At 41.7% G+C, this 26,021-nt stretch overlaps 5 protein-coding genes across 6 annotated transcripts; 1 reads left to right on the top strand and 4 right to left on the bottom strand.

The window, feature by feature from the left end:
• On the bottom strand, positions 1,855 to 6,649 carry LOC8069104 (pentatricopeptide repeat-containing protein At1g80270, mitochondrial). Its single transcript, XM_002459507.2, has 4 exons — positions 5,847 to 6,649; positions 5,609 to 5,678; positions 4,914 to 5,508; positions 1,855 to 3,581 (listed from the first exon to the last, which is right to left on the bottom strand). Coding segments are annotated over exons 2-4 (1,812 nt in total). The 5' UTR covers positions 5,611 to 5,678; positions 5,847 to 6,649; the 3' UTR covers positions 1,855 to 2,366.
• LOC8069103 (KHG/KDPG aldolase) lies at positions 6,905 to 10,023 on the bottom strand. 2 transcript variants are annotated; one of them, XM_002459506.2, is made up of 9 exons: positions 9,820 to 10,023; positions 9,604 to 9,658; positions 9,265 to 9,300; positions 9,129 to 9,173; positions 8,406 to 8,489; positions 8,249 to 8,314; positions 8,104 to 8,142; positions 7,792 to 7,891; positions 6,905 to 7,546 (listed from the first exon to the last, which is right to left on the bottom strand). In XM_002459506.2, the coding sequence occupies exons 1-9, from the start codon at positions 9,978 to 9,980 to the stop codon at positions 7,395 to 7,397; spliced, it is 738 nt and encodes a 245-aa protein (XP_002459551.1). In that variant the 5' UTR covers positions 9,981 to 10,023; the 3' UTR covers positions 6,905 to 7,394. The 2 variants fall into 2 exon arrangements, with proteins under 2 accessions (XP_002459551.1, XP_021308625.1); XM_021452950.1 differs by having other exon boundaries at positions 9,527 to 9,904.
• On the top strand, positions 12,664 to 16,695 carry LOC110432469 (eukaryotic translation initiation factor 3 subunit E). Its single transcript, XM_021452949.1, has 7 exons — positions 12,664 to 13,160; positions 13,857 to 14,084; positions 14,167 to 14,288; positions 14,737 to 14,956; positions 15,406 to 15,548; positions 16,009 to 16,146; positions 16,312 to 16,695. The coding sequence occupies exons 1-7, from the start codon at positions 12,798 to 12,800 to the stop codon at positions 16,415 to 16,417; spliced, it is 1,320 nt and encodes a 439-aa protein (XP_021308624.1). The 5' UTR covers positions 12,664 to 12,797; the 3' UTR covers positions 16,418 to 16,695.
• LOC110432595 lies at positions 18,537 to 19,547 on the bottom strand (the record flags this gene model as incomplete). Its single annotated transcript, XM_021453352.1, has 3 exons — positions 19,235 to 19,547; positions 19,077 to 19,121; positions 18,537 to 18,940 (listed from the first exon to the last, which is right to left on the bottom strand). Coding segments are annotated over exons 1-3 (762 nt in total), but the record flags the coding sequence as incomplete, so codon positions are not given.
• On the bottom strand, positions 19,630 to 20,939 carry LOC8078440 (putative nuclease HARBI1). The gene is made up of 2 exons (XM_002459505.2): positions 20,436 to 20,939; positions 19,630 to 20,353 (listed from the first exon to the last, which is right to left on the bottom strand). The coding sequence occupies exons 1-2, from the start codon at positions 20,937 to 20,939 to the stop codon at positions 19,667 to 19,669; spliced, it is 1,191 nt and encodes a 396-aa protein (XP_002459550.1). The 3' UTR covers positions 19,630 to 19,666.

Below are 26,021 nucleotides of genomic sequence, written 5' to 3'. Positions count from 1 at the left end.
ATGTATTGGAGATCTTTAGGGAGGCTGTTGAAACATTCGTTTGCTCGGCTTGTTAAAATGTCGGCCAAGAATTCAATCCTTAGTGAACTTGATAGCTGTGCATGGTAGATAATTATAGTTTATTAATTCCCTGTCATGTAGTGTATGAAATATAGGTAGAGAATATATGTATGCTTACTGTGTTGATTGGTGGCAATGTTTTGCCGTCCCACAACTTCATAAAATGGTATACAAGAAAGCCTCACAAATTTCTAGGGAAGAACATTTGTTTATTTATTATACATAAATCAAATAACTATTTTTGTGATAATAAAGATGAAACATAATATAAGCGATTGCCAGTATTTAAATTCCGGAACCTTTGTTACACATCTAGGGTATTCTCGCTTCCAATAATAAATATTATCATTCCACTTATAATTTATCTTTCCCATGGTGAGTTTGAACCTTTTAGCAATAATATTGCGGAATGTAGGTATATATGTCATGCTTTGATCATAACCCCTGGAACATACAACATCGGGAAGTGGATCCATAATCGTGGATCTCGTCCAAACCGAGTTATTTCTTGATGAAGTTGCAAATTTGAGGTCCATAATCGTAGATCTCGTCCAAACCGAGGTTAGCGCTACTGCTTTGGGGGCCTTCTTTCTTTCTCGGTACTGTTGGTACTCACGTTGTTTCCTCCTGACCTCCTCCATTTGTTCGTAGGACATTTCAGCTCGACGAATCCATTGCTAGTGGTTCCTTTCTTCCCTCGTCCGCCGGGCCTCATCTATATATTGCGCCGTTTGAACATGTATACGAAATCAATAAGACATTCGTAAGCGTTATATATTATTTAAACAGTGCGAAATCATACATGCGATGTTGGTGATATCACTTAGTGCATCACATGTATGTTTTGGCGTAGACATGGAGACCTTGTATCAAGTAAAGGCTGCTGATAATTTTTTATTTTCAGTGTGCAAGAAGACAATCGTAAGTAGTTGATAATTTTTTATTTTCAGTGTGCAAGAAGTCGCGTCTGGTGCCACTCGCCAGTTGCTAATGCTAATTATTGATCCATTGAATAAACTGACAAACTGAAATAAAAACAAATCACTCTAATGAAATAAATAAAAGTATGTATATACACAAGTAACAAGCTTATTTAGAATTTAGAATAAAATAAGAATATCAACCTAAACCTGCAAGTGCAAAGTAGAACAGTAGATACACAAGTAACGAGTTTATTTAAATTAAAATAAGAAGATGAATCTAATCTGCAACTGCAAGTATACACAAGTAACGAGCAAAGAAGATCAATCTAACCTACAACTACAAGTACGTATGAATCTAACCTGCAAGGCTGCAACTGCGTTGATGCCCCTTCACGGATTGACGACGAAGGATCCGGTCATTGCCTTCTTGGCTTGCGCTGATGTCGTGTGCGACATGAGGACGGAGAGCAGCCGAGTTTTTTCTTTTCTTCGATTTGATTATTCTGATCCGCAAGAAGAAGCCTGCGCTGATGCCGCGTGCGAGGCGAGGACGGAGAGCAGCCGAACTGCGGCGCTGATCCGCAAGAAGGGGAGGGCTTGGGAGGGGGTGGGCGCAAGTGTGAGGGGGTGAGAAGCCTCATATCAAACTTCGTCTCTCGTCCTTTAGATCTGACGTAGTTCTTTTGTGAGCTCTTGATTTTGATGGAGAGAAATTTCTGTATGTAATCTTAGGGGTACACAATAATTAGACTACTCAGTGGGGGATGTTTTTGTTGGTGGATCTAAAATAATTTGAAGTGGTCAATTATAGTATAGATAGATGTGAGGCCATTCATCGAATTCGAATCGAACAACTTCAAAAAAAAAAATGTGAGAAAGGTTAAGTTACCCCTTCCAAACCGACAGGTCGTATGGACGGCGGTGATAGAATTCGAATTACATGCAAGAGTCTCAACTACTCTAAAGGCTAGAGAAGTATCTTTAAAAAGTACTTGTTTCCATTTCATCAGCAGGGACTACAAACTAATGTAACACCCTAGTGACTGAGAAACTGTATTTCATCAGCAGGGTTCTCATCCCAAAGTGAAAAATCATCCTAAAATAAATACTTGTTTTCATTTCCCTTAATGTATTACTGGCTAGGAGTACGAAGCTAATCAGATATACCATCAGAAGTGTCCACGTTCGGCTAAGCAACTTGCCTAAAAACTCTGATCATCCTGCAAAACATGCAGACCAAGGTGCACAAAATTCATGCTGGGAGAACAAAGGCAGCCTAGTAGATTATTCTATTTCAGTCTAACTGCTTTGCGTGAAAAATGTTCCATGTGGTCACGGCAAAGGGGTGAAAAAGAAGACAATCACTCTGGATTTGCCTGCTTTCTACAAGCTGTCGAGACGGTTCAATCGTTCAATCTGACTCTTGCTCGGGCTGTACTTGTCAGCTTTCATCCTCTCTCTGAACCCATAGGGCGTAACCTGGGCATTGGCATAAGCTGCAAGTAACAAATTATAAGGCAGAGTTCTCGCAGGGTAGCTGGTCTGCTTTAGCCTATTAAATATCTTCTCTGCATTATGGATATCGCCCTTTTCTGCGAATGCCTTCAGTAAGATTACATATGAGCGGAAAAGGGGATATCTGTCAGGATTATCTTCTGTGACATTCGCCAGAAACGAGTCGGCCTTTGCCAACTCACCTGAATTCACATAAAGCTTGACAACTGCATCCCAGGTAAGAGGGCTGCTTGGACACCCATCCAAAGACATCCTTTCTATAAATTTTTTCCCTTTGTCCAGAAGTTCATTTTCCGCATACACGTACAACATAGCATTAAAGTACTTGGAAGTGAGCTTCGGTGATGTCTTTACCAATGCGTCAAATGTCTCTTCCGCTCTTTCGATATGTCCAAGTTTACCCCATGCCTTAATTGCAGCCAAGAAGTCCTCCAACTTCGGTTCAGTGCACAAGTTCCATATTCTCTCTACATCATCTGGCCTTCCAAGAATAGCATAGAGGTCAAGAAGGGACCTGATGGCATGACGATTAGCATTTACATATACCTCCATAGCATTGGTAACCTCTTCTGCTTTCTCTGCAAGGTCCCCAGATATGTAGAATTTAGCAACCATAGTCTGGATGCCAAAGTCTGGCTCAAAACCATTTTCTTTCATCAAATTTAAGACTGATTCCATGCCTAATGTGTCATTTGATCGCCCTTTCAAGTCAATCATGAGCTTGTAAGTGAATAGAGAAGGCTTTATATTTTCGTTTTCCATCAACTTGAGAATGTCAACCACCTTATTGCGAGAAACCCTCTTGTACAGCAATAACATTTGGTTGCAAGCAGAGACAGTTAAAGGCAAAGAGAGTTCCCTTATTTCATTGAAGACTTGCTCTGCCTTCTGGGCATCATCACGGCACACACAGTTAACAAGCAGAGTTTCATAAAGCACCTCACTCCTGAAGGCTTCTGGGACCCTCTCGATGTACTTTTCTGCAGCTTCAATACCATGGTTCCGTGCTACCAAATCAAGATGGCTAGCATAATCACGTTCTTCAAAATTTAATAGTTTTCTTCTGTCAATCCACTCCATGAACTGCAGATATTCAGAAATAGTTACCAAACAAGTATCATAGCATATGCAAAGGTGGAATGTGCCAAAAGAATGTCTAGAGATTAAATACACTAGTGGTCCTTAAACTTGTCCGGGGATATCATATAGTTCCCAAACTATAAATTGACAATTTCATGTCCCTCAGCTTGCTGTCCACTCGTCGCCTGCCTGCACACTACTACCCTAGCACAGTACCAGTTCCTAACGTTGAGAATAACGACATAAATCTAAATGGCACTTGGGGAAGGAAAACATGTAATTTCTGATGGCAAAGAAGGGATCGCTATAGGTTTCAATGACATAGAAGAATTTTCTCAACAGTCTAACCCCTCGCACCCTCCATGTATTTCCCCTTCTTTTTATCATCGCAAAGCAAAACATAAAAATATACATACAAATCAGATATGCTTGAATTATTGATCAACTGCTTCCTTTTAAGGCTACATTGTATTCTACATAAAATTTATGACAGTGCTTGTCCAACAACTTGGATGTTTAGCAAGCACAAACAGATCATTCCATCTAAAGCTGCGAATGCATCGTGTCAAATCGAAATTCGCGGTGGTGCATGCTATACGAAAAACAAGTTAACACAAAAATAAAATAAAAATAAAAATTTGAATGCTAGTTGCTGCAAACTTAGCTACTCTAATGGTCAGTAACAATGCCTGATGCATGGCATTTCCAACATGAGAAGGACATGACATCCTTGAGAAGCCACATCTACATGCCCATTTCCCATGAAGCAATCAAAGTACAAGATCATTTGAAAATGTGAATCGCCGCAAATCAAGACAAAATGTTTAATAAGGACTTAAAATTGAAACTTGTTATCAATGATAATGATAATTCATGCTCATGAGCTAATCAAGAAGTAAAATCATTGAGCAAAATGTCATCTTTGTTTAGTTTTGTGCCTTAAAAGTTTTGCTAGGATAGAAAGATTAGAAACAAGTGCAGCACAGAGCCACAGACAACAGCTTGAGAAATCTCAGCTTCCTATGATTCTTAGCAACGAGGCAGAAAGTGCAGTTTAACATTCCACTGGTCAAACATCCAAGCAAGAAAGTTATGCAAAGACTATTAAGTGAAAGATATTAAACACTGGGGGCAGTGGAAAAGTGTTAAATTATGCCAAGAATATTAGGCTTAAGATATTAAACATGGGGCAGTAACAGAAAGTGTAAAGCCAGACTAAATGCTGAAGACCACTGGATTACCGCTACTTGTAAACTTATGCATTTCATTAAAACATATGCCAAACGGGTCCAACACAGCAGCCATCATAGTTATATAGTTAACGAAATCAGGTACCTTCAGGGCCTTGTTATACATTCTCTGCTTCCTCAGATGGAACAAAGCCATATTGACTTGATCACTTTCCAGACGGTTACCGGCTTTCAGCCATGTGTCAAGTATAGGCACAAGAGCACTCGTAGAAGCATCCAACACAGTCTGGAAAAGAAAAGGTTTGAAGCCTGTGTCTGGCAATTTCTTCTCATGATGAATTCCCTTCTGAAAAGATCCGTCCCTGCCTGGCAATTTCGTTCCATGGTGGCCGCCCTTCTGAGAAAATCCATCAATGCCAGTGCCTGGCAGTTTCGTTTCATGACGGTAACCCTTCTGAGAAGATCCTTGTCGCTTATTGGGGCCATAATTCTTGAACCGTTTCGTCACTGGCCTGCTGCCATGCCTGGGATCACCACCAGAGCCAGAGTTGTCACGGGGCAGAGTAGTGGCATCCTGATATAAGACCTCGCCATCAGCTTTGATGCTAGTGATCCCCTCAATGGACGTCGAGTAAAAACTCTGAATCAAAGGGGCCACAGTTTCTGAATACCCAGACAGCAGTCCTTGTGACGGCCGGAAACGGCCATCTCGCAACAGTCTCACAGAAGCAGTCTTCAACCTGAAAAAGAAAAAGAAGAGCCAAATGTTGAAAATTAGAGACCCGGGTCCTAAACAAAAATTGCAAGAAAAAGAAATGTCACTGATATACGTCATCATACATTCCCTGTCGCTTCGCCGGGGGATCAGGCACCTTGGGCAGAGTGATCTCGAGAGGTCAGGAAGAGGAACCTAGTCGAAGCACGGATTGAAGATTGAAATTAGATTACAAGTAACTAGGTACCGGGCAAGAAAAAAAAAATCCTCAGAATCAGATTTGGCACAGCAATCCACCGGAGCAAGCTAGGTTTACGAAATCGGTCCCGTCAGGGAGTACCGCCACTCCGCGCGAATACGTACCAGTGGGAGTGGGGAAGAGGAAGAGGGCGACGCCGCAGGACGCCGACGCGATACGGGGGCGTGTAGGGTTCTCCAATCTCCAGTTGCCGGCGGAGGGCGGGGCTGAGAGTGGAACAGGAAGGGATGCAGCTTTTCCAGGTTCACCACTACTAGGGTTTTAGCAATATTTAGCGTTCTGGGCCTCCAAATGACTGGATGAGTGTGTTTTGTTTTTTGCTCTCTCTCAAAAAAAAGTGTGTTTTATTTTTGGCTTATAATGCCATATAATATCAAGATTTGGCCATGTGCAGGGACAAAGTAAAAAAAAACTGTAAAATTGAGAAGCCGCAATTAGGCACATCTAAAGCACGCATATGAGTTTATTCGCTTGACTGAAAAGTTATGAATAAAAACACTGTTTGTTGATTTGTTGTGAGAGAAAAATAATGATTCGATAGATAAGTTCAAGCAAACACGCTTATAACATTGGAATGGAAGTTGGCGAAAAAAAAAGATGAACAAAATGTTACCAAATGAGATCGGAAGTTCATGCTTAGGCCCACAACAAAAACATTCTTGAAGACAAGGAAAAATCATGCAACTTTATTTATGAACATTTCTGGAGACACATGTACGCAAGTTTTAAAATTATTATCCTAGAAAAAATGCATGCCTAGATTTCTCACAACTTTTTACTAAATCCCTTGATATTTAATCGAGTTTCGTATCGTGAGCTGCTAAGTATATATCGCTAGGTGATTTCTCCTTCCTTCCCAAAATAAATGAACATATCACATATCGAGTCAAACTTTGCTAAATTTGACAAAATATTTCCAAAACATTACTAATATTTATGACATGTAATAAGAATAGTTAGTTGTGATAATATACTTTTATAATAAAATTATTTAAACATATAAATATTAATATCATTCTATATAACTAACTTAAACATAGTTTGATTCCTAGATAAGCGAGATGTATACTTATTTTAGAACAGAGGAAGTACTGTCACTTCAGCCTAGTTCAAAGTCAAACTTCTCTAAGTTTCGAAAAGTTTTTAGAAAACTGCATCAAAATCTACTATTAATCCATAGCACCAACTCATTTCATGCAGAATTCCCGGGTAACACCTGTTCAAGCACATTGATCTACACAAAGTCCATGGCAATGCCTAAAAGTATAACGTCTTCAATGTCCCTCTCCTTACTACTACCCTCCTAATGAATCTGCGTTACATCTACCAGGTCAGTCAAAGCACAAGCAAACCAGCAATCTCCCTCTCATTCGCCTCTGTTGTCTCGCGAGTTGTGGTGATTCTGCAGCGCCTAAATGTGTGGTTGGCTTCTTGGCATCACAACATCCTCTGATCAGATCCTTGTTCGGTCCATCATTCTCAGCTTCTTGCATGCACCAGAGCTTCTATAGCTGTATTTAGTGAACTGGCGCTTTCAACAGAAGTAACATATAATCCACACCAAGGTTGCGCCACAAACCTAGTATACACATCGTCACAGCTCATATTCTGGACTGCAAATCTGCAATGCTTGTAGAATTGTCAGATTTGTCTCATTTCGTGAATTGCAATGCCTCTAAAGTTGCTAGATTTGCAAGTTCTGAAATTTTACTGAATTTCCTGTCCTTCATCAATTGATTGTCAAAAATAGTATCAGATAAGACCACTGCAGATGCCCCTGCTTCCATATACCCCTTTATTGAACCTGACATGCACAATACCACCAGATTGGAAATGCTTCACACATCAGTTTCATTCAAGAACCGCTTTGGCGGTTCTGAAAAAGCTGGAAATAGTTCCATTGTGTTAACCAAATCAAAACGTTATATATTGCTTTCAATATCCTTGCACATTTTATCAGTTGAGACTTCAAGACATTTTATACTGAATGAAATAGCAGGAAGTTATCTAGGCATCATTGGCATACAGACACTAAACAAAGCTGCTTACCGATTTTAATTCCTTGAGAAGCAACCATTGGTACGACAGGAAATGGTTTCTTCAGAGCTGACATGTACGCCTCTCCACCCATCACTGAAACTGGGTACACCTGGTTAAATTAGTTCACACAAGACAATTAATGTCAAGTGACCTAGAAACACAAACTACATTTGATTACTGATTAGGCAATAAAAATACACAATAAATTGTTTTGTTCAACATCATCTAAAAAAAAGATCATCTATAGTGGTGTTATGTTATTTTATTTTTCACCAGTCTATAAAGTAACATGCCTATGAGAACAATGTGTAGTTATGAAACCTTGACAACTTTTGCACCAGCACTGCAAGCAGATAAAACCTGATAATGCCAGAAAGAAAATATGTCAAAGAATACGAAGATCGCATAACTCAGAACTACTTTAACTGAATATGATGGAAGTTTACACATGTCATGTGATACATACTTCTGTTGGTGTCAACACTCCTGGAATATAAAGAACATTACTTTCTTCAAGATCATGAAGTATGTCCTGAAACAAACACAATCTTCATGATTCATTCAGCATATAATTACAACAGATGATGTTAAAGGCAGAAATGTGCAATAAGATGGCCGCTTACCAGGACTGTGCCAGGACTCATAAGAAATTGTGCACCAGCCTCTATAGCTTTCCTTGCATCAGCAGCATTTAAGACGGTACCAACCTAAATAGAAGCACAATCAAGGTGAAAAAAAGTTATGTACTGCGAGCTACTTGGCAATGTTCTCAAATCTCAACAGTTGAAATTAATGTGATTATGCAAGTTAGGTTTAGAAGCATGTAACTTCCATTTTCTTTTAAACACGTTTATGCAGCACATACACATATACATTGGTTGTGTGCGGTTGCAGAGGCCAGAAACCTTTTCCATTGTCTAAAAAAGGCACATACACATTATACGCCTTCCTGACTCAGCCTAACAGATGGACCTGGTATTTGGGGAGGGAAAAAGTGTATGACATCTTTGAGGTTGTAATAACAATGAACGAATTCATTTATAATATAGTGTTGTTGGAACAGATGAAAACACACAATCACAAGATGGAGATCGTGGGAGGGGTGTTCTTTTTTTAAATTTATACCCCACTCCCAGCACAGGTTCAAGCATATTTACTAGTGTTATCACAATTGTGATCACCATCACCAACTCACCAAATAATATTTGTATTAGGAAAAAAATATTTTTTCTCCCCTTATCATTGGTCCTGCTCTGGCACTAAACTCTATGATAGACATACGAGTAATCGAGTATACAACCAGACAATGATGAGGAAACTTACAGAGTAATGTCAGATTGACATACCCCGAATGTTAAAGAAGGATAACTCCTGCAAAGATCTTCAATAACCTACAATATGAAGACTTATTAATCAGTACAGGAACTAGCTAGCAGCATAAGAAATCGAATTTTCGGAGAAGAATGGTGAAAAGTGTGTCACCTCCAGTACTCCAGGAGTCGTCATGACAACCTCCAACTGGACGACACATTGAATACTTGTTAGCAACAGGAATCCTAAATGCTGATTAAAACAGCACCAACATACCACATGGATGTAGTGTTAATAAACACACAGCCTCCGCTCCAAGGATTATGTTATTCAGTGGCACAAACTGAGCAGAAATGGATAATCATTTTTTTGGGAGGCTCGTGTTCGTATTAGTGTGCTTCACGTCACGCGAATACCAAACATTCACACTCACCAGGAACCATCTGACGCACCGACGCACGCATGACACCCCCAAGTTGCACATGGGACCAGGGGAGCAAAGGAACTCACCACGGTAATGCCGCCGCGGACAGCCGCGTGAGCCGCCTGCAACGCCGTCTCGCCGCTGCAAGGGATCCCAACCCAACCCAAACCCAAGAAGGAACATTATATAAGATGACCAGCGAATTAGTTCCTGGTTTCCGCTTCGGCGACGACTACCGCCGAACACTTGGCGGTCAGTCTAGAGGGGGCTGGGGGAGCGGCGAGGGCAGTGCGTGTCCTTACTCTTGCGCGCGGAGGCACGCGATGACGCGCGAGCGCAGTATGGCGGCGAGCGCCCTCGGGGGTGGCCGCGGCGCGGCGGTGGGCGGAGCCGGGGCTCGCCGTCGCCGGCGGGGTGGGGCGGCGGTGGTGGGGAGGGGAAGCTGCGAGGCGGCAACGCGCATTATCGGGCGGCAAACTGAGCTTCAGATAAGAGTCACGGGCTCACTGCTTGCACTACTGCTGATGCTGCGAGGAGTAGTAGTAGTACTAGGTTAGCAGCCAAGTTCCCGGAAACATAAGGTACGTGGTACGGGAACGTGGTACGTGGTACGATATTTTCATAAACTATGAAACGTAGGGGGTATATAGCTTCGTCTCGTTCCTTTAAGTTGTGGAACGCGTTCCACTTTCTAAAGGAACGTGTTTGGGACATAGTGGTTGGCTCAGGTAGTTTTACGTGTTGTTTTGAATCAAATGAGTTCGATTCCTCGCGTGATATAGTTTACTATTGTATTTTTGTTTCATTTAGGGCTGTCCAACTCCAACCTTAAGGCTCATTGCAGGTCTAGGCCAATGAGTCAATTACCATCTAGATTTTTCGCCGACCGCTCACGGACGGACACGGCGCAGTATGCACACACACCACAAAGTTCTATAGTCGCTTGGGACTGACGTTCCTATGATTGCTCCTATATATGATTCGTTTTCCACCATATTTGGGAACGATGTTCCATGATGTTCTCGTTCCACGTTTCGGGACGAAGTTCCCGGAACGGGGAACGTGCCAATGTTTCCGTACCCCGGCTGCTAAGAGTACTAGTTTTTCCCCCGCCGACTTAGGTTCCAAATTTTTTTTTGCAAAATTAGATTCCCGTCACATCGAATCTTTAGACACATGCATGAAGTATTAAATATAGACAAAAATAAAAACTAATTGCACAGTTTGGTCGAAATTGACGAGACGAATCTTTTGAGGCTAGTTAGTCCATGATTGGACAATATTTATCAAATACAAACAAAAAAGCTACAGTGTCGATTTTGCAAAATATTTTGAAACTAAACAAGGCCTTAGTAGTTAGAGCATCTCTAAGGGCTTTGCAAATAGATTTTGCATTGATATATTTGTAAAAAAGACTAGAAAATACCCTGTCGACGAAAGCTAGTCGGCAGTTTACCTTGGGGTATACCCACGGTAGTAGTTTATCGGTACACGGTGCGCAAGCTACGAACTTGATGGCGACGCAAGACACGGACAAACTTTTTATCCAGGTTCGGCCGCCGTGTGGGCGTAATACCTACGTCCTGCGTCTGATTGTATTGGATTGAGAGAATAATGTGTATTACCTGTCCTCTAGGGGACCCCTGCCCCTCCTTATATATCCTAAAGGGACAGAGTTACAAGCAAAATATCCTATTTGGTACAATATCTTGTAGCCTTGCGGTGCACGCCGACCAGTCGTGCGCCGCACGTCTTCATCCTGTGGGCCGAGCCACCTCTGATGGTGCACCCATATAGGCCCATGAGGGTATAGGGGTTTATACCCCCACATACCCCTCAAACAGTTTTGCAATTGAGGTTTGCAATTTGGTAAACTTGGCAAATAGAGGTTGAGGCTTTGCATATATGCCTACCTCCTCCGCGCTTTGCATCCGTAACCCGCGTAAATTTTGTCGGTCCATGTCAGACTCTCTTGCGCGGAATCCCCTCCTCTCGGCGCGCGAAGCCCCTCCCTCCGCCGCCAGAAGGTTCATCTCGCGCGCGATCTCCCCTCCTCTAGCACAGTCATAGTTATTCACGAACGCAAGGTATACTCCATGGATCCCAATCTCTCCCAACTCGGGTCCTGTAGCGGCCATTGTTCCTAGGGTTTGGGGATGGGCGGGTTTGGGAATTCTGTTCCTAGGCCATTTGTGCTGTCCTTGTGTCTTCACGTTCTTCCCTTGGAAAGCCGACGACGGCGCAACGAACTGGCGGCGGCGCGACGACAGACCCTCGCGCGCGTCCACGAACGACGACGCACGCGGCCACGACTGGCGAGCGGGCGCGAAGAGACCTGGCGGCGACGGACCTGGACCTTCACGGTCTACGCATGCCAGCGCGACGAACGGCGATGCATGCGTCAGGAATGGCACGCGAAAATTTGGCGGAGACGAAGGAATGCCGCGCGAAAAGAGAAAAATTTTCGGGGAAAAAATGGGACTTGGCAAAATGCAAAACGGTTGGAAATCACATCTTTTGGGACTTTGCAAATTTTCTTAAATGCAAACTGAAAATACATAACCCTTGGAGATGCTCTTACTAGAATGACAAGAAAAATATATGTAGATATAGAGATGAGCCAATGCAAAAGAAATAATTTTTTTTGTCAAAGATAATAACTATTAACTTTCAACTCTATTTTCATTTCATTATGGTTTAAAATTGCAATTTCACCAAATACAAGTTTAAGCTCTTTCATAGTTATCATCACTTTTATATAGAGGACCCAAAACTACCTTATCAAATGGAACCCCTAAGAACTAGTTTCCCAAAAATTTTGCAAAAATTTTCAGATTCTCCGTCACATCGAATCTTTAGACATATGCATGAAATATTAAATATAGATAAAAATAAAAACTAATTGCACAGTTTGGTCGAAATTGACGAGACGATTTTTTGAACCTAGTTACTCTATAATTGGATAATATTTGTCAAATACAAACGAAAGTGCTACTATTTTTATTTTGTAAAATTTTTTAGAAGTAAACGAGGCCTTTCACCAAAAACATTGGTCCAAAAGAGGAGCCCTCATCTGGGCCGTCCGTTTGTACTAGGGACGACATCGATCGGCAGCCGAGCCCCAAAACCACAAAAACCCAACCCCAACCCTTCTCGACTTCCACTCCTCTCTTCCTTCCTCCCCGCGCCGCCGCCGCCCCCGCCCTCCGAACCCGAAAGGAACCCTAACCCTAGCGGCCTCCGGGAGAGGCAGCTAGGAGAGCTCGGAGCACCAGCAGCCATGGCGGAGCACGACCTCACGGCGCTGATGGCGGCGCAGCTGGACCGCCACCTGGTGTTCCCGCTGCTGGAGTTCCTCCAGGAGCGGCAGCTCTACTCGGAGCCGGAGATCCTCGAGGCCAAGATCCGCCTCCTCAGCGGCACGAATATGGTAGACTATGCCATGGATATCCACAAGTCCCTCCACGGCACCGACGACGTCCCCGAGGACATGGTCAAGCGCCGCGCCGAGGTCGTCTCCAGGCTCAGGTCGCTCGAGGAGGCCGCCGCCCCGCTCGTCGCCTTCCTCCAGAACCCGCAGCTCGTGCAGGAGCTCAGGCCCGACAAACAGTACAACATCCACATGCTCCAGGAGCGATACCAGGTCCGTTTTTCTCCCCCCTCTGCTTCTGCATCGGTCGGTTTTGTTTAAGATATATATGCATGCTTCAGTTGAGTTGGTGGAATTCCATGTTTTGAAGCGTCGCCAGATGTGGTTGTGAAATTAGGAGTTTATTTATGTGCCATTAGAAAGCCTGAAACTGATTTGCTCATACGGTGAATCGATCTTCTGGGCCAGGTGATTTACTTTTGCCACATGTGGTTACATATAATTACCATATGGTGATTTAGTTCTAGTTCTGCGCTATTTTGTGAGGAATCATGAATTTGTGGAATGCTGACTTTTGCTCCCACATTATGGATCAGATAAGTAGATTGCCAGATGTGTTTCATTTGGTAGTATGCATAATTCAGTATGTTTTAGATATCTAGTGTAGGTATCCTAAAATCTAGACGTGTGTAGTTCTTCCTAGTATTATAGTTGGTTCCCTTGTATCTTTTAGGCAATGTGCTTGCTAATTGACGCTAGTTCAGGTCTTATGTTCTTTTAACTCTTCAGTAAGGGACAATTCAGAGTCGAGTTTTCTCTTCAGGATAAAAGGGCACTGTGCAGGAAGCACAATGCATAATAACTAAGATCAAAATTCAGATGAAACGTTGAAGCTGTGCCCTTTATTGTTATATAGGCTGTTCTGTGCTAAATGCTAATAAACTGACCAATCCTTGTTTAACAATGCAGATTGGTCCTGACCAGATTGAAGCTCTGTATCAGTATGCCAAATTTCAGTTCGAGTGTGGTAACTACTCAGGGGCTGCTGATTACCTATACCAGTATCGTGCTTTGTGCACAAACAGTGAGCGGAGTGTGAGTGCTCTCTGGGGAAAGCTGGCAGCAGAAATCTTGATGCAGAACTGGGATGTGGCTTTGGAGGAACTTAATCGCTTGAAGGAAATAATTGATTCAAAGGTTCTACCCTCGATGTTTTGTACTGTGTTCTTTGTTCTTTGTGCACATTATATTACTAACCTTGTTCCTGATCTTTGGGCAGAACTTCTCATCACCTCTGAATCAGCTCCAGAACAGGATATGGCTGATGCATTGGGCTCTGTTCATCTTCTTTAACCATGAAAATGGTAGAAATGGGATTATTGATCTGTTCTTCCAGGACAGGTTTGTCTGTTAAAATTGCAATATTCATCATATGTTGACATGAAATTACAATTTGTACCATTCTGACTACGGTAGTTTCGGACACAGCATCTTATTATCAACAGTTTTTGAGATATTAAAACATTCTTCCACATTTCTGTTTAGATGCACACAGATATTTTTATTCATAATTAGTGAACATTGCCTTTTCTATTGACAGAGTTCTTAGTTTCTTACTCTTCTTCTTAAATAATTGTATCAGGTGATTTACATGGAATTTAAGAACTACACTGTTTTCCACTAGTAGGTTTTGTATAATTGTTCTCTTTTTGAGGAATTTGGACTTGATTCAAATTCAGTTCTTTTGTAACTGTGTAATCCAGTTTGATGTCGCTACTATTTGTCTTTTAAGCTTATATATATGCTCAGAGTATACTATTAAATTTGCACTCATTTGTTTCGCTTGCAGGTACTTGAATGCTATACAGACAAATGCACACCATCTTCTGAGATATCTAGCTACTGCAGTTGTTGTCAACAAAAGGAGAAGGAATATGCTTAAAGAGTTGATTAAGGTCATTCAGCAGGAGCAGCATACCTACAAGGATCCCATAACTGAATTTCTGGAATGCTTATATGTCAACTATGATTTTGATGGTGCTCAACAGAAACTTATGGAGTGTGAGCAGGTAACTTTGAGGCTGTTTTCCAGCAATTTTCAAGGCCTGAAATTTGTTTTCCACGTGTGTGCTTCTTGAAATACGGAAAAGCTTGAAAGACAATAAATCTTTTTTGTTTTGTTTTGCAAAACATCCTTTTGTAGAATCATCCTCAATTGTCAATTCATTTAAATGTTGCCCTAGTAAAATGGTTTATTCTTGACGATCCAAAGTTTCCCTATTTCTTGGATGTATCATATGCATTAGGGATGTCATCTTGCAGAATCTGTATAATATTGCCTATTTGGAGGGGTGTTTAAATGAGCTATGTGGTTTTGGGCTTACAACATGCTTGAATGTAATTCCACATTCTGCTTTGCTGTGGAAATTGCATTACCATCCCAACAATCAGCAATAATAATTGTGATATACTGTAAATCTTGTTAATGTACATTATCTTCTAATGCCAATTTTTCTAGGTTATACTGAATGATCCTTTCCTGGGCAAGCGCATAGAAGAGGGCAATTTTGTCACTGTTCCTTTGAGAGATGAGTTCCTTGAAAATGCTCGTCTGTTTATTTTCGAGACATACTGCCGTATTCATCGGTGCATTGATATCAGGTGGGTGTTTGACTCTAGGCATTGCAATGGGTGGCAAAGTCTCTCCTTCAGCAATGATTTAGTGGCAGGATGATTGATATGTATATAAGTATCGACACGTTTTCAGATCCCTAATTTGCTTTCCAATTACAAACTATTTGTCACCAGTATCTATTCTGTCACTACTTCCTGTCCTGTAGTATGTTGGTAGATGATTTCAGATCCTGTTGTTAACCACAATATTGTCATGTCCTATGGGATAATAGTAATTAACATTGTGTTTTGTCTGTGCAATTTAGGAATTAGCATTCATTTTGTTTACTAAACCTGTTAATTCTGCTCCAATGTAGCATTCTCAGGGTTGAAGTTGTCCACTAATATTTCTATTTTAATAGCACATGTCGGTTTGTACCCAATATTTTATGGGAATGTGGTTGTTAGCATATCTAATGTGTTGCTCTAATTTTACTGCAATGGACAGCATGCTTTCCCAGAAGCTGAACATGAGCTATGATGAGGCCGAGTTGTGGATAATGAACTTGGTTAGGAGCTCAAAACTGGATGCCAGGATCGATTCAGTGTCAGGAACTCTTATCATGACAACCAATCACGTCAATGTGTAAGTTTCTTTGTCCATGCATGCACCATATCGGTTGATTCATAACCTTTTTTTCTTCACACTTGTTATGTACAACGCACCAATTTAGTTGAATAATAATCATTTGCTGTTGTGGGACTAGAATTCTCTTTATTGTTACTTACATGGGAGTACATCTTTATGCAGCCATGAGCAGATTATTGAGAACTTGAAGGGCCTCAACATGCGGACCTACATGCTGGCAAAGAACATCGTGGAGCCAGCTCAAGCAGCTCAGCAGGCAACTCGTTGAGGGTAGCAGAGTTCACAGTTTTGAGGCGCCAAGGACTAGTTTAGAGGCAGAGCACAAACTTTTGGAGCTCTAATGTGTGGCAGTGAATTTCGTCATCAGAATTTGAACAGCTGGGAGGGTGTGGCTTGCCGTTTGATACAGCTTATTATGCTGACATTTCCAATATTTTGTACTCGGAATTTCGTAACAGTCGATCCTTCTCAATGTTTTACTGTAATGCAATGGATACAGTGAATCGATTAACACCTTATTTATGCCACATTATTCATCTTTAGGCATTTGTGTGTTCCATCAGTCTTGCCCCCCCCCCCCCCCCCCCCCCCCCCCCTTTTCCTCCTTTCCCTTTATCTGTACACTATGGCCTACTTTGGCAACTCAGGGTCCCTAGCCCAGGGGAAAAAACAGAGGGGGAGGGATTTTTTTGGACATACTAATCCCCTCCCCACCTCGAGGACAGATTTCACGTGGGGGCTCATTTGCCTGCGGCTGTTTGGAAGCATGCGGGGAAATGGATGTTGGCATCAAACGGTTCTAGCGCAATGAAGTCAGATAAGCATGCATGCATGGATGAGTCCTTTTTGTTCATCTCTTCACTATAAATATAGTATAAAAACGTCTTAAAAATAAGAAATTTCAGAAAAGAAAATTAATATAAGAAAGTCACTACATATCCATTCTAGCATCGAGAAGTGATGAAAAATCTCAAGAATAAATCTATTTACATAACAGATTGTCGCAATTATTTGACATAGTCCAATGCATAGAAAATTTAATATAAGAAAGTCACTGCAGCAACATTTTTCTTCAGAAATAATACATTGCTTCCACCAAGAGCTCTGCAAGTAAATACAAGGAAAAACATTAGCAGCTAGAGACATATCTAAAATAAACTAATCAAAGTTTTAGAAACTGAAAATCGAAATTTACTAGAGAGTTGCTTTGCTATTGCTGTTACTGAAAATCGAAGTTTCAGAAACAACAATCACCTCTAAATTTCCAAAAACGAATCAAATCAAAATCGAAAGAGCTTTCTCTACTCAACAAACAAAAAAACATACATGTAAAAAAACAGACATCATAGTAGCATGTGAAAAACAGTTTCATACGAAAATAAAGTGCATTTTATCTTAGCCCATGAAGCAAAATAAAATCTACAAAATGAGGGTTGACTGACTTGGCTAATGTCCTGTTATTGAACATCTATAGAATGTCAAAGTCAAAAAATAGAATATCCTGTTATAGAACTAGTAGAGTATATTAGTTATGGCTTGGCTAAAATTCAATGGCATCTATTTAAAGTTAAGAAGCCATACATAGTAACAGAAACTTAAACTCTCTGAATTCAAACACTTCAATGCAAATCTCTGAAACCAGACAGGACACATGTTTTCAAGTTTTTAGCAGTAAAATAGCAGATGGCTCATGTCTGGCTTCTACTAGTTGCAACAGCATGTATGCAATCCAATCAATCTGTCAAGTTGCTAAGATCCAGACAACTAAATTTCACTCTTACACGCATTCAGTTAGCATATTACTATATTAAAGTCGTTCCACTGACCAAATAAGGACCCTAACAAAACAGTAGTATTAAGAGATCAAGATACACTGAAATTAGAGTATAAGCAGAACATTACCACTCAATCTCAGAACTAGTCACAACTCACCTCTGGGCACTCACCAACACATATAGCAAAGAAAACAAGAAAAATCATAATTGTAGCAGAAAATTCAGTATAGTGAATACCATGTTTCTCTTAAACTTAAAGGCTTATAGCAGACATGAGGTATCAATGACTGCATTTTATTGTTTTTCCTTGAGAGTTAATAAGCCATACCTGGATACAATGACTACAACTACCTTTTTCTTCTCAAATCAAATATTGCCTCCATCAACATTGCCTCCACTGATAGCACTGCAAGTAAGCACAAGGAAAAGCATTAGCAGCTAAGGTACACCAAAGTAAACTAATCCAATGGAAGCTAAGATTTACCTAATTTGCTGTTTGAGCCAAATCAAGCGAACATTTTTGTTTTTCATTTTCATGAATACCTCCCTATCAATCTCAGATTTGAAGATGTTCATAGCATATGCCTTTTCCACATCAGTAAGTTGCATTACATCAACTTCATCGAGACATTTGTCAACTGAAAATTGTTCGTCTTGTTTCTTCTTTTCTTCGAGAGCTTTCATGGTTTTACTTGTTTGTGTCATCTTAAACTGCACAAAACCATCAATAGCAGCACCAAGACTTTGCTTACGCTTTCTCCCACCACTCACTCCTTGATTAGATTCTCCTGTAGACTGAGCTTCATTGTGTGCACTTGAGACATCTAGCCCATCAAAAGGAGTAGTTAGACCTGTGCTCTCAGCTGGAGCAGCTGGAGCAGCGAGAGCAGGTGGAGCAGGTGGAGCAGCTGGAGCAGCGGGAGCAGCTGGGCCAACAGTAGGAACAAGGGGAGCAGCGGGAGCAGGCAGCAAGTGCTCAGTTGATGTGAAGTTTAGATCTCCAGTAGCAACACTTCCTATGCAAAAAAATGGTGCACAGTTATACTTCAACTATAGGCATACTATTTTTTAATGGGATGAAATCAATCTATACATGTTTCAAACACTACACCAATACTACAAATTTTTAAAGAGAAGATTCAAATAATATACCCGCATACAATGATGTACACTCATCATATAAAGAAACGACTTCTTCTGAAACTTAGCCATCTTTCCATTATCCTATTTCATACCAAGACAACATTATAGTTAGTGCTTGCAACTAGAATATAGCAACAATTTTTTGGTTTAGTGAAAAAATCTTACACTGATAAGTTTCTTCCATTTTTCCGGTTCCGCAATGACCATGGCCAATGTGTCATTCCAGCCAACACCACTTTCCTTTCTTGCTACATGTATTGCCTTCCAGCTGCCCTTTAGCTCCTTCTCCTTCTCTTGCAGCTGCTGCTTTGTGAAGCGTGCTAAAGGATACATTTGGGTAAACTTCTCAGAGATACTTCTCCAACCCTCTACGGTCCATCCATTCTGACCCCTGAACAACGGGATGTTCACATGATCTCTCATAATGTCAACAAGCCCTTTCTCATATCTAGAGTTCCATGTAGCCCTTTCCTTCGACATTGCTGCAATAAATAATTACAGTAATACATAGCTCATAACATATTATAGAATGTATTGGAGAACTTATTACATAAGTACATAACTTAGAACTCATAAATTATATTCCTAACACTACTATCCTACACATTGTAGGCAGCCCACATCTGATGGGCTATCTGGTCTCGTAGGATATTTCCATGGTTTGATTCCATCTCACTTGGGTAGTTAGTGTCTCCCTCTGGCAAGTCGACATAATCTGATGGGTTGATATTATCAGGTAGGTAGTCAAACCACTCTTCACTCCCATTCAACCCTCTAATGATGTTGTGAAACACAGCAGCAGCTGCTGGAATCTTAACTTGGGATTCAATTGGGTAATGTGTCCCCACTTTCAGAATTGGAAACCGCTTTTTGAGAACCCCAAAGGCCCTCTCAATGTGATTTCGAAGAATCGCATGCCGATGATTGAACAATTCCTTGTAGTTGGCATATGCGTTTCCCCTCTGGCCACGTCTCCTAAACTCACTGAGATGATACTTAACTCCTCGGTAGGGAGCAAGGAATGATGGTGTGTTTGCATATCCACCGTCTACAAGATAGAATTTACCATCCGGCACAGTAAACCCCTTGCCAAGAGCAGACCGCAACACTCCTGCATCTGATGTGGATCCTTCCCAACCAGATGAGATGAAAGTAAACTTCAGGTCGAAGTCACAAGCAAACATTACATTCTGCGATAGTGTTCCCTTCCTATTTCTATAGGGACTGGCCTTGTCTTGTCCAATTGTGATTGGGACATGCGTACCATCAATAGCACCTATGCAATTCTGCAGGTAAGAAAAATTACTAAAGATTTGGATTGTATTTAGGAATGGTATTAAGGAAAGTGTACTGTATGTATGAACCGACCTGAAAGAATGGCATAAATCTAGGGTCACATGTAATCTTCACGTGTGTGTTGCTTGGGTTCGGAAGTCTGATGAATCTTTGAATTAATGCTGGAATGATATCGAAGACCTCATTTATTTTCCTATGCACTGTCTCACCGCTATGTTGAAACTCCTTCTTTAGCCTATCTGTGCTTGCATTATGAGAGAGCATGAACATAAAAAGTCCAAGTTGCTCCTCAATCTTCATGCCACGTGTGTCATGTAGCAAGTTCTCGGCTCTGAGAAAGTTTGCTATAGTTCTAAATATTTCAGTCTCCATCCTAAATCCTACCTTGCACCAATTCTCGTGCCCTTCGAGGATCTCTTTAACTTTTTTAGCTCCAGGAAGAGAAGAGGTATGCTCAGGTGTTTTCTCTTCTTCGAGAAAGGGCATTATAGCAGGGAGAAGAACAAAGAATAGCTCCTCATCTTCTTCTTCCTCTTCCAACAAAAAATTCCTAGCAAGGTCTTCCCAAGAAGCCATCTAGTGCTTCATATATGAAATTATATTATTACATATACATAAAATAAAAGGCACAAGGCCAATACTCGTATGTATTAAACTCAAGCACAAGTGCACAACACAGAAAATACAGTGATCAAAAGAGTATCCACAGAATAGACTAGAAAGCAAGAGTGACCACATATGGGATTCCATGTGAAACAGACTTTTGCCACCTAAATATTTAAATCTACAAATGCATAACACGCCGATAAAATACCATTGCAAACTAACTAGGCATTCTCACAAAACTATTCAGCAGTTCAGTTTAATGCTAACACAAGAACTATGAGTTACTTTTCAAGGTAATATCGAGTATTCAGGAATAAAATGAAAGGCTAGATACATAGTACATAAACAGATTTATTTATCAGAGAAGAAGAAGCAAGCTTAGGGCTGGACAGTAATTAAGACAAGTACTCCAGCTAGGAAGGATAAACTGAAGGATAGTAGTTATTACTGCAAAACAATAGAATCCATGCATTTAATCCCTGGAGGAAACAATCCCTGGAGCAGCCAGCAGCAGTATGGGAATGATTCCTAGTTAATCCATGATTAAATCATGTGACAAATTAAGGGATGCAGCCAGCAGCAGATATTATTGCAACATGAAATGAAATCTGGCAAGCAGTAGCAAAGCATGACAAGCACGACGTAGATAGTTATATTTAGGAGCGGAGGGAGAGGGGACTTGTTGTGGGACTTACCCAGATAGATTATTGAGGGATGCAGCCAGCAGCAGCAGTAGATCACAGCCACATGCAGATCAACGGCGCAACGCAAAGGGGACCCCCACAAAGATGGCAGAAAAAAAAGAGGAGATAAACAAAGCCTGATCAGAATGTCAGCCTTAAGAAATTCGGTGCACTTTTGGGAAAAAAAAACAGATCGCTATGCATCAGGATAAATAAACCTTTAGATCGCTATGCATCAGATCTAAAGGTTTTAGCCACTCAAGAAAGTAACTGAACAGAATAAATCTTAGTTGCATGGCTAAACTCAGACTTGAACAAAACAACAAAACACAACCCAAAGCTAAGCTCGACCTATTCAAAGACAGAAACAAATTTCTCCAGTGCGAACTAGTAGTGTTGGTTGTGCTGTAGAGTGCTTGTGGTGTGGTCTGCCACTGTTGAACTAGGATCCTGAGGTCCACACAGAAGCTGCTGATAGTAGACTAGCATTGGCCTTTTCCTTGTATACCAATATAAGGACAACCACCCCAAAAAAGTAACTGTCTGGTTAAAGAAACAAAGAAGGCAGATAAAAAATGCAGAAATAAAAATGATAGCCAATTATTGAAAAAAAATGTAAAAGGACACCTCAATTCCGTAATACTAAAACACTGAAGCGTCATTGAAGGGACTCCAATGGGAGGGAGAATTTCTATGAAAACTTAAAACAGCATTTGAAATGCTAGACATGATCCATAGAATGACATAAATCGGTGTGGATAAAATCCTGCGAGTAGAAAAAAGAAGACAAAACATGTCTTATGCTGAATATTCATAAACAAGCAGTTGGAAACATCACCAGTTTGCACTCTGCAGTGTCAATCCAGAGATCCTATCTTCAGGTAGTGATGCTCAATATTGTGGAGAGAATAACAAACTTCTTCACACTTAAACCAATTAATTGCTAGAAAATCTGGATTAGCGAACGAATGAACTGCCAACGCAAATGGCCACTAGAATACATGCTAAAGTTCAGATTCACAGGTGCAATAACAGTGGAATGGTCATTCCTCATATCAGTTCTAATTTAACATTGGCTTTCATATGACCAGTACAGATTCACAATAGCGCACACTAATTTGAATGCTACGACACAGCACAACCAACTTGTATTCTGTATTCAAGTACAGCTGTATAGGACGACTCCACAACCAACCGAATCAGTAGACAACCAGGGGCCCTGTTCTGCTACACTACTTCAACGAACTCACAACATTTTAACATAACATAAGCATCAGCATAAACCAAATTGCTACAAAACGAATAGGATTTCTGAGTGATTGTACTGTGCAAAGGATACATAGACCTTCGACTGCTCTTTGCACTTGTTTGTTTTGAAATGCTCGTTACAATAATTGACTAGCTGGCCCAAACTACAAACCAACTGCAAGCCTATATGCCCAATACACCCAACCATAACACTTCAGTACTACTGTTCTAGCACACTGAAGATAAGCAGGCAGTCTAAATTTTGTGCACTTTGCAATAGGTACACATCCAAGTCACAGAAAGCTCGATCTAGGGAGGAACAAGGAGAAGGGAGGAAGGACTTACCGGATCTTGGAACGAGGCAAGCCGCCAGGCGCCGGATCTAGAGAATAAGCCTGTGAAAAAGAGAGGGTCAAGAAACTCAAACCCTAGCAGAGGCACTGTTGGCGTGAGAAGAGATGTCGTGCTTACTGTTGGCTGTTGGCTGACTGATCGATGCTAACGATGGTGGTGGAACGAAGCCGAGCCGGATGCGCCGTCCAGGAAGTCACGGTGGCGGCGTCCAGGAAGTCACGGTGGCGCGAGGCAACGGGGCAGATGCCGGGGCGGAGGCGGCGCTGCGGCCAGATTCCGGGGCGGAGGCGACGGCCAGATGCCGCGGCGAAGGCGGAGGCTGTCGTCGGAGGCGGAGGCGGAGGCTGTGGTCGGAGGCGGGGGCGGCGGCGGTTGGCGGCGGCGTCGCGAGGGAACCGGACTCGCGACTCGCGAGCGACGGGAAACCCTCCCGGCCTCTTCGCTCGTGGAGTCTTTCCGCGTGGAAAATGAAGGGAATGTGGCTGCGATCCTCGGGTTGGTGGGCTGCCAAATGGCCCAACAATTTGGCCCGGAGGAGATTGGCACGGGATAAATTGGCCCAGGAAAAAGCCCGGGATCCTGCCGGGAATGTGGGCTGCCAAAGTAGGCCTATAAGTGCATCAATCCATGTATCTGGCAAGAATGGCGCTGTCCGGGCACCTCCTCTCCGCCACCGCCCTACTCGTCACTTGCGAGTGCAACCTGACAACAGTCAATGGCGGTATGTGCTACTCACTTGCCACTCGTGGGGGGCAAGCATAAGTTGTCTGGTAGTACAGCACAGATGCTCATACATGTTTGTATACCCGCTTCTATGAATCCACACATTTCTACCCTTATGAACACCTTGGAAGAAGGACTGAGACAGAACCGTAAAAGAAGGACTGAGATAGAACCGACAAATCTTAAGATTGACCCCCTATGAACACTTCTGAAGAAGGACCAAGATTGAAGCGACAGATCTTTAAGGTTGACGAGTATCTTGCTGTTGACAAGAACGTCACCTACCAGTGAAAGAACACAATTAAATTCAGAGACTTAAACTTGAACCTAGGTGAGTTGATTCCTACAAGATATCCAAAATAACTGCTCAGTTCACGGTTGTTTGAGGTGTGTTTGGTTGCCCTATAAACTTGACTTTTTGCTTGGATGGGCCAAATTTTGGCTGTTTGGTTGTCTGGCCAGCCCCTAGAGCCAGGCTCTATCTGCCATCCGTACAGCTAGAGTCAGGCCCAAGTAGAAACAACAGGTTGGTGTTTCTTTTGGAGCCAGGCTCCGGTCGGCTCCGTGCCAGCCCATGTGTTGCTTCTTCTCACCTCCCGGATGCAACACCTCTGTCTCACTGCTCAAGAAAGAGGTTTTAGCTGTGAAGGAGAAAAGAAGGGTAAACTCACCAGCTCAAGAAAGAGGTGATTATATCCAAATCAAGCCAACCAACCAAACAACAACTCATCCTAGCCAGGCTCAGCAGTGCACACAACCAAACAAACATGTCTTGGCTTGCTAGGGGCAGATTTGGGCTAGCCTGGCTTAATTTTACTAGCCAGACTTGTATAGGAAATGAACCACACACCCTTGGTAGTTCATATCGAAATAAGCGTTGCATGCGGGTGCATCATGGAGTGACCTGTATGTACTTATGATGGAAATAATACTGATTTATCTAGTACTATATTTATTTGGTACTATAACTTTTATAAATTCAATAAACTTATAATAGTTTACCCTAGAATTAAAATAAAACTAGTGTAATAGTTTACCCTAGAAATAAAATAACACTAGTGTAACAATGTTTTTTTAGGATGAAGATAGTATCTGGATTTGCCCCATGCATCTAGGAGCCCAAACAGAAGAACGAGAATAGAGATCCCAAAGCCATTATTACAATAAAATAAAATCAGCAAGCCATTGACTGGAGCAGAGTAAACACACAAAAAGCTGAGTATAAGATTCGAGGCCTGTTCGCGGTAGAACCACCATTTGCCTGGCCTGGCCGCTGCTGCTGGGTCACGGTTGACTACTCTCCAGAGGGGGGTTAGGCCAGGAGAGTAGGCAATAATCGTGAGGAAGCTGGTCGTCCGGGCCAACCAAATGGTGGTTCTACCTTGGATATTGAAGCCATATTCCCAAACAGGAACAAGCTAGTAAATGACAACCTCTCTCTCAAATCTCAATAAGTGGCTTAACTCTGCTTTTCGCGTGTTTCCTCTACCACTGGTTAGTGATGGGTTGCTAGCTGGTTTTATTTTATCGCAATGGCCTCTAGTTCATGTCATTAAGGCCTTGTTTAGATGCAAAATCTTTTTGGATTTTGACATGGTAGTACTTTCGTTTGTATTTGACAAACATTGTTTAATCATGGACTAACTAGGCTTAAACAATTCCTTTCGCAATTTATTGTGTAATTAGTTATTTTTTTATTTATATTTAATGCTTCATACATATGTCGCAAGATTCGATGTAATAGAAAATTTTGTAAACTTTTGGGTTTTTTTATTGCATCTAAACAGGCCCTAAGCCCCCAAATGTCATTAACTCTGATTATCACGCGCCGACCCTGCAGATTGGCTCCACAGCCACCTGCAAGCTTGCCTCCCCGTCACTGGATTATCTTGGCCATCGGGAGCGTGGTTACGAAGTCCACCTGGTGTAGGCAGATAAGATACTACTCCCTCCATCCTAAATTATAAAACATTTGACTTTTTTATCTCAAATTTGACCACTCATCTTATTCAAAAAATTTATGCAAACAGAGCTAAATTTAAGT

Source organism: Sorghum bicolor, chromosome 2 (genome assembly GCF_000003195.3).
Source record: "Sorghum bicolor cultivar BTx623 chromosome 2, Sorghum_bicolor_NCBIv3, whole genome shotgun sequence".
Classification (NCBI taxonomy): domain Eukaryota; kingdom Viridiplantae; phylum Streptophyta; class Magnoliopsida; order Poales; family Poaceae; genus Sorghum; species Sorghum bicolor.
This window is presented reverse-complemented; position numbering and strand designations above follow the sequence as displayed.